The following is a 12,728-nucleotide window of genomic DNA, read 5'->3' as shown; positions in this document are numbered from 1 at the left end:
TCTTGAGAAGTTCACCTTTACTTGTTCTTTATACATTATCTGACATTAAATATAAGGTGGTGACATATGCCAAACCCCCAAAAGCTTACACTGGGGCCCTAGATTAATCCTTTACATTGAGACTTGTAATCTAAAAGTAGAAATGTTGCCACCCCTGTCTTTATGAGATACTTTTAGACTTGAAAAACTAATACATGTTGTAAAGAGTTAATAGAAGGTTTCCATCGTGACCAACATGTCCACCCCCCACTGAAGATTGTAAACTTTGGTGATAGAGATGGAATAATTTCTGTATGCTCACCCATGGTTTTCCATCTTTGAATAGTTGTGAGAATCTTTCCTGTACATTAGAGTTGCCTTGAGCATTTCCATAAAAGCAAATTGGTTAGTACCCAAGTCCTAATTCTACATTCTACTCAATTAAACAGGATAGTGGGAGGAGAATTGGGATTGGTATAAAGACTTAGAGCAGAACTAGGGTCAAATGATAGAAAAGTACAGGTATGGTTTCTACTTCGATAGGATAAGAAGACCAAGGGGATGACATTTAATGAAAAAAAAATTGGATTAAGGCAGAAGCAAAGAGCATTCTAAACAGATGGAATGGCAGGTGTGAAGGCCTTGAAGGAACTAAGAGCTTATTGTGTACTTGGACTTCTCAGATCTGAGGGCTGCAGCACAGGATGGCATGAGATGAAGTCAGAAAGATGGATTGGGTCTCATCACACAGGACCTTCTAGGCTATGGAGAGTACTGGCAAGTTGTTGGAATGGTTATATGTAGAAAAATGACATAATATGATTAATATTTTAAATATATTTGATTGTGTAAATAAATCATAAGGGGAAATGGGAGATGAAATAGGTGGCTTGGATTAGCATGATAGCCTTGGAGATGGAAAGAAAGAAATGCATCAAAGTTTACTTTGGTTGGGATCAAAAAGGCATGCTGAAATACGTGATAGGCGGAAAAGAAGGAATGGAAGAACCCAGCCGGATGACAGGTCCATTTACTGACATGGAGAAGCCTCAGGAGGAGCATATTTGGGAGTGGAATGGAAACTTTAGAGCCTTACTTGGAACATGCTAAATTTAAGATCTTTGAGGAACAGAATGACAGCCATCCCAGCTGGCCCAGGACTTTCCTACTTTTAGCACTGAAAATTCTATGTCTTGGGGAATACCTCAGTCCTGGGCCAACTGGAATAGGTGGTCATCACACCAAAACATCTAAGTCAAATAGACCCATGCAAATGAGAGCCTACAGATCAGAGAAAAATCTGAGTACTTTGGAAGTCATCCTTATGTAAATGTCAATTATCCTATTTCAATTGAAATATCTGTTAATAAGTATCAGAACCCCTTTAAGTAAGCCAAACAGCTCTGCAGTAAATTAACATTAGGTCTTTCAGATAAAAAAAATCTAAAGTAGAACATGTATGCTTTAGTATATATAGCTTCAGTATTGTGCCTGGGAGGGCGTAAGATAGGCGACCACTGACCAGCCACCATGAGGCTTACTGAGACAAGCTGCAGCACAACCTCAGTGAGGATTAAATATTTCCATAGCAGCTAGAATTAATCCTGCCTCAGTGAGCTGACTAACATTTCAGGTAATCTCATTAGGTCTGGTTTCTTTAAACTTAAATTGACAGATGACTTTTATCTGCAGTCCCAGTCTTCTTACTGCAACTGCATTAAATATTAAAACTTGGAAGATGAAGAATGACTTCTTTCCTAAAGAGACTTTTATTACATCTCTTTCTGAAATGTTTGGTGTTCAGTCAGAGCTTGTGCTGACATTGATAAATCCCACAACAGCACTGCCTTGCTGGTGCAGATACTGCTAATGAATACGTTTCTCTCTTTTATCTATGGATAATTTTTAGAGGTAATAACTTTGGGTCACAGGACATTGTTGTGCCCTGGAAATGAGTGAATTTTCTCTCTTCTCTCATTCTACACAACCCTTCCTGTCTACAGCATAAAAGATATAAACTAACTTGATTTTTATTATGTGAATGTGGAAACAAAGATCATGTTGAGTAGCTTAAACATCCAGAGAGAGCTCTCCAGATGTCTAGGTATATTTTTATGACACTTAATTTTCAAAATAATTTTAAGGAGATATAAGGAGATAAACCCCAAAACATAATTATTCTTACCTTCCTACTCCTCCATTTTATTTTTAAAGATTTATTTTGTTTTTTAAATTCTTTTTCTAATTATTTATTTGACTGAGTTATATTTATTTGAAAGACAGTTACAAAGAGGGAAGGGGAGAGACAAGGACAGAGAGATCTATCTGCTGACTCATTCCCCAAATGGCTATAACAGCTGAAGTCAGGAGCTTCTTCCAGGTCTCCCACGTGGGTGCAGGGGCACAAGGACTTGGGCCATCTTTGGCTGCTTCCCTAGGCACATTAGCAGAAGTAGAGCAGCTGGGATTCGAACTGGCACCCATATGGGGTGCTGGCAATGCAGGCAGTGGCTTAACTCACTATACCACAGTGCCAACCCCATGCTCCTCTTTTTTTTTTTAATTTTTCTTTTTAGCACTAGAGGAATTAAATTAGCAAGAGAGTGAGCAAAAAGAAGGCCATGCCTAGAATACAGTTATATATGATTTGCTGATACCTTGATAGCTTTGCCATATAGAAACAACTAACCAACCCTGTAGATGATCCCAATCACTATGTTCTGGAATAGCAGACCAAAAACAAGCCAGCTTTTGCAAGACACAGAACTGCTACTGAGTGGCCAGCCCAGATGTGTTTTCTTGTTGACCTGATGGCAAAGTTGTTTGGGAAAAAACTACCATAGCTCTAGCACGTTTACCAACATGTTTGTTTTTCTTTCTCTACATGGGCCTGGTGCCATATAATCTCTCATAGTAAACCACAGACATTTATATATAAAAGCATTCTCTCTAATCATCCTCATAAACAAGCTCTCTCTTAAGCAGAGAAGTAAAATTGACATTCTCTTCTCTGGACAGTGAGCAATTCTCTCTGGACTTCTTAGCTTTAGAGACTCAACTCTTTTTTTTTTTTTTTTTTTTTTGGATTTCAGCCAATTCTTTAGTTTATTCTGCAAGGACAAAGAGACAAGCAGGATGGGGACACAGAGTATTAGGAACTAACTTCCCACAAACTGCCTCTCTTTTTAAAAACTTTAGTCATTTATTTGAAAGGGTGGGGGAGAGAGATCTTCCATCCGCTGGTTCAGCTAAGAGCCAGGAACTCCATCCGGGTCTTCCACATGGACGGCTAGAACCCAGGCACTTGAGCCATGACCTATTGCCCTCTCAGGCACACCAGCAGAAAGCCGGATCAGAAGCAGAGCGGGTGGGACATGAACTGGGTCTCCTATGGATGCCAGCATTACAGGCTGCAGCTCCACCCATTATACCACAAGAGCAGCCCCAAGTTTGCCTCTCTTAACATACTTTGTAGGTTATTGCAATTCCATCATTAAAAAAAGTGCAGGGGCTGGCCTTGTGGTGCAGCAGGTCAAGCCACTGATGCAACACTGGCATCCTATACAAGCACTGGTTCAAGTCCTGGCCGCTCCACTTCCCATCCAACTCCCTGCTAACGTGGCTGGGAAAGCAGTGGAAGACGGCCCAAATGCCTGGGTCCCTGCATCCAGTTGGGAAACCCGGATGGAGTTCCAGGCTCCTGCCTTCAGCCCGACCCAGCTCTGGCCATTGTGGGCATTTGGGGAGTGAACCAGTGGATGGAAGATTCTCCCCCCCGCCCCCGTCTTTTCCTCTCTCTCTCCCACTCTGTAACTTTACTTTTCAAATAAGTAAATCTTAAATTGTTTCATCTTTCTTGCTTCCTTCTTCTTCTTCCAAGATGACAGGAAAAACTTTCTTAGAGATCCCATCAACACTGCCATTTGCTTTAGAATATTTGCAATATTTGTTCTCTATGTCCTCAGTTTACTTTCCAGTGGGAGCATTATTGGAAAGGTTGGCTCGACAACATCCAACTGAACAGACGCCAGTGCTGTTGGTATAAATGTGAGCAGGGAGACAGTAGACCTGAGGTCAAGGTTTCCATCAGCTCTGATTAGCCCCCAAGGGCTCACCATTGCCTGCTACTGTGCTGCAGATACCCCATCACCACTCGGTTCACTCGAGACGGAGAGACTGTCTTCATTCCTCCAACGAGTTCAAAGCACTTTGCACATCTTGTGTGTGTGTGTGTGTGTGTGTGTGTGTGTAAGGCAGAGTGGCAAAGGGAGAGGAAGACACACACACACACACACACACACACAGAGAGAGCCACAGCTTCCATCCGCTGGTTCAAAACCAGGGCTAGGTCAGGCCAAAACCAGGAGCCAGGAACTCCACCCTCCTCTCCCACATGGGTGCAGGGGCCCAAGCACCCGGGCCATCCTCCGCTGCTTTCCCAGGCCGGGTAGGAAGCGGAGCATCCAGGACTCAAACGGGCACTCCTGGGAGATGCCGGCTTCGCCAGCGGCAGCCCCAGATCTTACGAGACTTGGCAGCCGTGCAGCAACACATTCAGTGACCAGCTAAGGAGATCCCATGCTGGGGCGGACCGATGCTCTCGGTGAAGAGCTGCTGCTAGAATCCGGGACTTCGCAGCTCTTGGTCATCACAAAATCGTCCTGCACCATGGACTGAGTGGACAGCGTTTGCAAACAAGGACGGCACTGTCTGGAAGAAAAGAGGCAAAGGTGTCTGGCAACATCTCAGAGCCAAAATGGATCAACGCAGAGCGCCAGGAGCACGGCTGGAGGCACCAGGGCAGCAGAGTGACAAGCACTGGCGTCTGCCTTGGGGCTTGTAGAGACTCAACTCTTTACCCAGTTTTCTTGTTTCTAAGAAACTCAACTAGGCTAGCCATTGAAGCCTCGTGTCTCCAGGAATTGTTGTAGTAATGATTCTAACAGTAAAATCATGGAATCATGGAATCAGGAGACCGATTCCTCCCTCCTCTAGGGGAAGATGTGTCATGACTAAGATAATGTCTAAGGAATAACCTAAGTAAATAACCTAAAGGCTCTTGGGGTTAACAAACACTTAAAAGGCCTCTGCAGAGATCAGTTATTTTTCTAGTGAAAATAAAGATGAAAAAGCCTTAGGTTATATTTTGTGGAATTTATATAAATATTGCTAAAAATTAGTCATTTTTGCATATAAACCTGTGCTGATAGACTGATAGTGGGGATGTGGGTGTGAAAACTTAAGAAGTCCAGATCTGAACTCAGTTCTCACGAAACTTCTAATGTATTTGAGCAGATAGGACTTAAACACAGAAAGCAGTTAAGGCCCAGACGGTAAGACAAAAAGTTTAGAGAAAAGATCAATCAATCAGTACGGGCCAGGATGGTTTGCTACTGGGATGGGGGTAAGGTAGCATGGGATTAAATGGAAAGCTTAACACACATTTAGGTCATTATCTTTTCCTTCAAGGTTCTCTCTGGGGTATCTGGAAGGCAAAGGGATATGGTATGCTTGAACCTGTGTACTTTGATAAAAGATACCAGGGTGATGATATTATGAGCTATTTCTGCCATTTCCCTCCCACTACTTGCTAAGTATTAAACCATAGGCCCAGAGTGAGAGAGAAACTGTATATACTAGTATGCAGCAAATTAATGTAGGACACACAGCAGGGAGAAAAAACAAGCAGAGGAGTTGGGTCACTTTGGATGTAGGTAAGTAAGTAGATAGACATACAATGTGATCCTTGAAATTAGAATTTGAGGCTAGACCATGCAACAAATGAATATATACTGCATTACTGCATCAAGAGTTTATGAAATTCTTTAGTTGAAAGGAACTTTGTAACTCGAACTTTGTTTTATGGGTAGGAAATTGAGCATTCAGATAAGTTACATGTTTTGTCCAAGTAACTTAGTTCATATCAGAGCTACCCAGTAAGCTACCATATAACTCAAGTATGTAATGAAGACTTTGCACAAGGTTGATGTCTATCAATATAATCATTAAACTCCAGATAGATAAAATAGATGTTTAAGAAGAAAAATCAAATAAATGTTTAAGAAGAAAAAATCAGTAAGTCTGGTGTTTTTCCATCAAGAATGAAGTAGTAATTAAAGCTTCATCCAGCTAACACATTGCCTGCTCCTCTAGAAAGCTCTACAAACCATCTTTCTAAAACTTCAACCTGTCCTTTAAGGTAGGAGTAGGGAACCTTTTTTTGTGCCAAGGGCATTTAGATACTTATAATATCATTCACAGGTCATATAAAAGTATCAACTTAAAAATTAGCCTGCTATAGATGTATTGAATTTTAAGTCCTTAGTAGGGCCAGACCAGATGCTTTGGTGGGCCTTCTATGGCCTGCAGGCTAGATGTTCCCCATCCCTGCTAGGAAGTTTTCCTAGGAAATGCTGGCATATGTTACATATAAAATCTTATAAATGGCACCTTTTTTCTTATTAATATGGCATTATAATCCTTTGAAGTGTCATGATTTTTTTTTTGCCTGCTAAAAATGTTTTTATTCTTAAGAAAAAATAGTTTCATGTTTTTCAGGTAACCAAGCAAGACAAGAACCTCATAAAGCCTCTTTATGATCGGTACAGAATTATCAAGCAAATCTTGTCAACGCCTTCTCTTATTCCAACAATTGTAAGTCAGGAAGCTTGCATTAACTAGAAACCTCTACTGGTGCTTTATATTGGTGTGTAGTCAACTCTATCATAGTTAGTACTATGAAAATTCTAAACGGTCCTTTTTGGCAATATATACTGCTAGCAAGGCCAGTTTTTATTTTCAGAAAGTGGAAATAAGGTCTTCCCTAACCCTCAACACTACACTTAGCAGTGGCTAATAATTGGAATAGTTTTGAAACAGGGATACATGATAGCACATGTGTGTTTGAAGCTAGTTTTTTTTTTTTTTAATTTGACAGGTAGAATTATAGACAGTGAGAGAGAGAGACAGACAGAAAGGTCTTCCTTCCATTGGTTCACTCCCCAAATGGATGCCATGGCCGGAGCTATGCAGATCTGATGCCAGGAGCCAGGTGCTTCCTCCCGGTTTCCCATGTGGGTGCAGGGGCCCAAGCAGTGGGGCCATCTTTCACTGCCCTCCTGGGCTGCAGCAGAGAGCTAGAATGGAAGAGGAGCATCCGGGGCTAGAACCTGGTGCCCATAGGAGATGCCGGCACTGCATGCGGAGGATTAACCAAGTGAGCCATGGTGCCGGTGACTGAAGCCAGTTTTAACATTTGCTTGCATTACCTTGGGTAATGAGAAGAAACAATGGATTTTAACTGGCAATGTTTAATTTATAACAGAGCTAGACAGAACAGCCTTCCTGTATTTATACTGGATAATTTTTCTTCCTAATAAGAAATTTCAGAATATATTCTTTGATAAAATGGAACAATTATTTTTGGTACCATTTAAGCACAGTATGAGTAGATTTACTTTAGTATGAAATAGTGCTGGAATGAGTTTACGTTACTTTTAATAAGAAATGATTTATGGTTAGATAGAACTAGAAAACCACCACAAATCCTGCCCCGTCAGTATCAAAATGGTCATTTGCTCAATATACCAATATAAAAAGGAATAAATATAAACTTTAGTACACTTGAGTACATTTATAATTCTATTTTTAAATATAATAAGAGAATAATGGTTCATAATTTTAAAATTTTCCCATTAAGGTATAATTTAAAGTGCAGTATGATTTTCAAACTTTGCCAAGAAATTTTTTTATTGTGATAAGAATTATCAGAACTGGTTAACAAGTATCCTTATGTTAATTTGGTCTTCAGAGACCTTTCTTGAATTAATTTATTTTCCAAGTATCCCCTGTATCTGAATGTGAGCCACAAATGGACCTGACTTGGGGTATTTCTGGATGACAAAAGGAATCTCTAGTCCTTCTCATCCTAACTCATATCACCATGAAGTATGTGAAGCTGGGGCCCAGACCTGGATGAAGGAGAGGAATTATCTGGCAGCGTAGTCCATACTACAATGTATTCTAAATGTCTCTGCTCTCTGGCCAGTGAACATAAGAGAACTTGGTGAGCACCTTAGCCCAGTATGAGTACATCTTTGCTCACTGACTTCTGCAGGATCTCTATTGCAACTGAGAATGAACTCCTCTCAGCTTTTCTGTTCTGCTTCTCAGCAGGCACATGGGCTACTCATTGGTTTTCATGTCTGTTAATGGTTCCATTCCCACTTCTGCATCTTCAAGACGTACTCATCATTTTGTCACTTTCTGTAACTGCCCTGTGATAAGCAGGAGGAAGAGGACTCTGATGAAGACTGTCAACAGGGAGGCCAGCAGCCGTCTTTGCCAGACCCAGCATCTCACCTTCCTATTGGTGAACATGTCACCTACTCAAATGAGGCTGAGCCTGTTAGGACCCTGCTTCCAGATGAAAAGAAAGAAGTAAAACAGCCAGCTCTCTCCATGTCTAATCTACATGAGGCTACAATGTGAGTATGCATCTTAGATGTGAAGATTTATTTTGGTCTGAGACACCTTGTATGTACATGCAAAGTTCAGAAGAGCTATTAGATCTTCTAAAAAGTGCTATCCATCAGAGTAGCCCCAAAGTATAATTTGGTTTTCTTCTAACTGGAGAGAACCTAGAGGTATCAATAAAATTCTCAAGGTGACATGAATACTAATATTCAGTTTGCTATAATCATGCTTCTTCTCATCAGGGTGCTGGCACCAGTCCAACTCTCAAGAGTGTATTAGTACAGCCACATTTAAAAATACTGGATCCAAAGGAGTTAGGATCCTTTGTGGGTCACCAGTTGTGAGAAACTTTGTCCTAGTCTATTTAGGTGATGTAGTTTCTCCAGATTTGGAGTCTGCTTGGCCTTAAATAAATGAACTTTTCTTTTGTCTCCAACAGCCCCCTAGTCTGGAGCTGTCTGGATTTTCATTAATGTTATCATTACCATCATTCATTAGCTGTCACTCCTGACTACTATGGCCCAGCTTATGAGATTTTCTTTAACATACATAGTGTGGTGAGTTTATATCCCAAAGCAGAGATGGGCTAAGTCCAAAGACTAGGTTATAAATCGAGCTTTTAATGTGCTGTAGGATTTATTGTTACCTTAATTCCAGCTTATAGAAATGTAACCTGCTTGAAAGCAGGCATTATTTTTGAGTGTGTGATTGTTCTAACATAACTGTCTCTAACTTTCTGGAGGATATGGAATTTTTTTTCAAATCAATGGTATCTGTTTTTAAGAAAATGTCCATATATAATTTCAGAGAGTTAACAAAGTCTCTAAAACTGTATCCAAGTTCTTGAATGAAGTGAGTAGAATTTGTCATGTAACTATAGCTGTTTTTCTGGGTTTGAGTTCATTCTCAAATTTTTATCATTTCCCTGGAATGAATTTGCCTAGATTAAGGACAGAACTTTAACATCTTCTCTTCTTGTGTCTATTAATCCGTCACCAAATGTGGTTACCCTAAATGCGTTAGTTTGCTTACCTCTTGTCCTTTCTCTCTCTCTCTCTCTTTTTTTTTTTTTTTTTTTTTTGACAGGCAGAGTTAGACAGTGAGAGAGAGAGAGAGAGACAGAGAGAAAGGTCTTCCTTTTTCCATTGGTTCACCCCCGAAGTGGCCACTACACAGCCGGCTGGCGCGCTGCGCTGATCCGAAGCCAGGAGCCAGGTGCTTCCTCCTGGTCTCCCATGCGGGTGCAGGGCCCAAGTTCCTGGGCCATCCTCCACAGCAGGGAGCTGGACTGGAAGAGGAGCAACCGGGACAGAATCTGGCGCCCCAACCGGGACTAGAACCCAGGGTGCCAACGCCGCAGGCGGAGGATTAGCCTAGTGAGCCGCAGCGCTGTCCCATCCTTTTCTCTTCCAAGTGTCACTGTTTCTATCAGTTTATTCCCCATATTTATGTGCTTTTCCTGTTTCAGCCTTATGTGTACCATGCTTACTCCAAACTTACATGATCAGAACACATTTTGAACATAATCAGCTTATTTTTTTCTGAACAAACAAAACTGGTTATGATCTGTTTTGCCAGTGCTTAAATGGCAAATATATATTTTCCCTGATACAGGCCTGTGCTGCTTGACCATCTTCGAGAAACTAGAGCTGACAAGAAGAGACTCCGGAAAGCCTTAAGAGAATTTGAAGAGCAGTTTTTTAAACAAACAGGAAGGTAAGTGGGTTGAGAGACTTTTTAAAGCCAATTTTCCTACAGAACTATTGTTCAGAGTGAGCTCGAATGTTTTTGCAGGGACAGTTGCATTATACAAGATGTAAATAACTTCCACACTGGCTTCCACTCAGGTTTTAACCAAGGGAATATTCTGATATTATGGGAAGCTGTAGCTTTCAGGTATGACATCAGTTTTTAAAATATAAAGGACAAACTCTAGAACTTTGCATAATAAATCTCGTAACTGTTGAATTTAGTGTTTTGAAAACCATTTTTTCAATCAAGGTAACTTCTTTGTTTTTGGTATCTTAGTTCCAAAGTTATTTCCTACTTTTTAAACAATAATTATTCCTTTGCTTTAAATATTTCCTTTATTCTTTGGAACTGTAATTATTTTATTTCAGGATTGGCCAAGGGTTCATTGCCATTTTTACTATCTCATAAAAACTTTAAATTCTCTATTTGTCCTTTGTTTTTCTATCTTAACTCAAGTCTCATTTTACACTCTATTAGTTTCCTCTAACTTTTGGTGTATCACCTATCAAATTACATGCTCAGAAGATAAAGACTGTGGATCTACTTCTGGAAGACAGAGACAAATCACTTAGCTACCCTCAGCCTTAGTTTCCATTGTTAAAGGATGAAATGACAGGATTCCTGGGATATTAGACAGCTACAGCTATCATTTGGACATCAGTCTTAAAAAGATAAAGGATGTAACTTTCCCAAAGTCACAAACTTATGAAGTGTGAGACAGAATTAAATCTTCCTTCAGGTTTTACAGCATAAGCACTGGAGTCTGTGGTACACTGGCTCCTGGGTATTCCTCTCCATCTAGACATATGACTTTGCTGAATTGCTTTCAGCTTAGTAGTACCTCAGGGTTGCCCTGATAAAAACAAACTAATTTCTAAAGGAATCTGGAAATGTTCAGGCTTAGTCTGAGTACTTGGCAACTTTGCTGTTTGACTCCATAGACCTTTGATTTGGAGCTGGACCAATTCAGTGAGAAACTCTTTGTATTCACATTCTGCACTTTGAGTTCTAAATCTCCTTCAGATATGCCTATAATTGGCTATGAAGTTGTATGCCCTCTTGTGGCTATATTCTTAAACTGCATGCAAAAGTGGTGATTTATTACAATTAAAATCAAATAATTGAACGGTTAGGAATTATGGACCTAAATCTTGTTTTCTTCAGAGAAAGTCTAAACATCCATATGGTAATATAACCATGCAATGCATTACCTAAAGTTTTGAGGCACTGTAAAGGTTCTTTGTAATATTTACCAATTTAATATTATCACTTATAATAGAGATAGGAAATTTATATGAGGAAACTGCTTAAAGAAAAACATAGCGAAAATTGTCACTCTGGTCACAAAACTCTGGTTTATTAACCAAAATGGAGTATGTAGGACTAGGAAAACGTTAAATGAGGGACTGTTAGTGTTTCCCTGTAATAATTAAGATGGTATTCAGATAATCAGTTGTATTAAGTTTGTCTGGTAACACAGAATGAGCTAAAGTATTTGTTATATAACTTAGGGTTCCTCTCACGTGTCGATCCATGCAATTGTGTACTACTATAACTTATACAAGAAATCATAGAGCAGTAAATAGTGGTGCAACACAAGAAGATAACGACATTGTTAGAGTATCTATACATCAGCTTTAAAAAACAGTTGTAAAATAGAAATCTCTCCATTGGGAAAATAGATTGGGGCTACATATAAACATCAAATATTCACTCTTCATCAAGTTTCAGCTATATTAATATTGGAAAGTATGTGTTTATATTCAGTTGTAATTGTAGTCACGGAACTGTATTTCCCACCCCTCGTACTGGTCATGAGTAAAAATGTTTTTAAAACAACTGACTAGATTATTAAGAAGACTAGAGCCTTCTGAGACCCTGGAGCAATTATTTTCTTTTAGAAAACATCCTGACAACGTATTGTGGGAAGCCAAATGGCTTTAACTCCAGATGTCACCCAATTATTCTTCAAAGTGAAAAGCAAGAGCAAGTGTTTAACTGCATATGTCTAAAAATCTACATTGTTATGTCTAGTCTTAGAATTAGTGAAGAAAACTGTTGGAATTTAGACTCTTAAAAATACAGTAGTCAAAAAGAATAGCTTAGATGATTCTATCACATTTAATAGAGGCAGACTTGATTACAAGAAAACTTGAAAATGTTCCAAGTTCCTAAGGTAGCCATTGTTTTTCTGTCACTAAACATTCATAAACTATTTCTATGATCACTTTTTTTTTCTTTGAGCATTTTCAGGTTGATCTTTTTAGCAGCTCTCACTTTAAGGGCTGAATATTCTACATAGGCATGGGACTGTGTACAGTAATGATGATGACTGGACAAGCAATGTCTTGAAAGTTCAGTGCCTTTGTCTTTTTTCCTCTTTAGGTTTTTTTCCCTGTGTCTCGTTGTTATATGTCTAAGCACAGGACCCTGTATTTGCAAAAACACGCATGACATTCATGTTCTCCAAGGATACTGTTATTTGGAAGAGGGAATGAACGAAGGTGAAAGGGAGGGGGAGG

General features: G+C 39.7%; 1 protein-coding gene across 10 annotated transcripts in view; it reads left to right on the top strand.

The window, feature by feature from the left end:
* The window catches only part of FAM13C (family with sequence similarity 13 member C), a 127,657-nt gene that overhangs the window by 113,276 nt on the left and 1,653 nt on the right, over positions 1–12,728 (top strand). For 4 of the 10 annotated variants that reach the window (XM_017348767.4, XM_008270110.5, XM_089314877.1 and 1 more), the window contains 3 exons: positions 6,523–6,633; positions 8,266–8,465; positions 10,069–10,170. In XM_017348767.4, coding sequence (XP_017204256.4) covers positions 6,523–6,633; positions 8,266–8,465; positions 10,069–10,170 — 413 coding nt within the window. The remainder of the gene's footprint in view (positions 1–6,522; positions 6,634–8,265; positions 8,466–10,068; positions 10,171–12,728) is intronic. The other 6 variants (XM_070057689.2, XM_008270111.5, XM_070057688.2 and 3 more) reach the window with 3 other exon arrangements.

Source organism: Oryctolagus cuniculus, chromosome 15 (assembly GCF_051225735.1).
Source record: "Oryctolagus cuniculus isolate XC-2025 breed Fujian yellow rabbit chromosome 15, ASM5122573v1, whole genome shotgun sequence".
Classification (NCBI taxonomy): domain Eukaryota; kingdom Metazoa; phylum Chordata; class Mammalia; order Lagomorpha; family Leporidae; genus Oryctolagus; species Oryctolagus cuniculus.
This window is presented reverse-complemented; position numbering and strand designations above follow the sequence as displayed.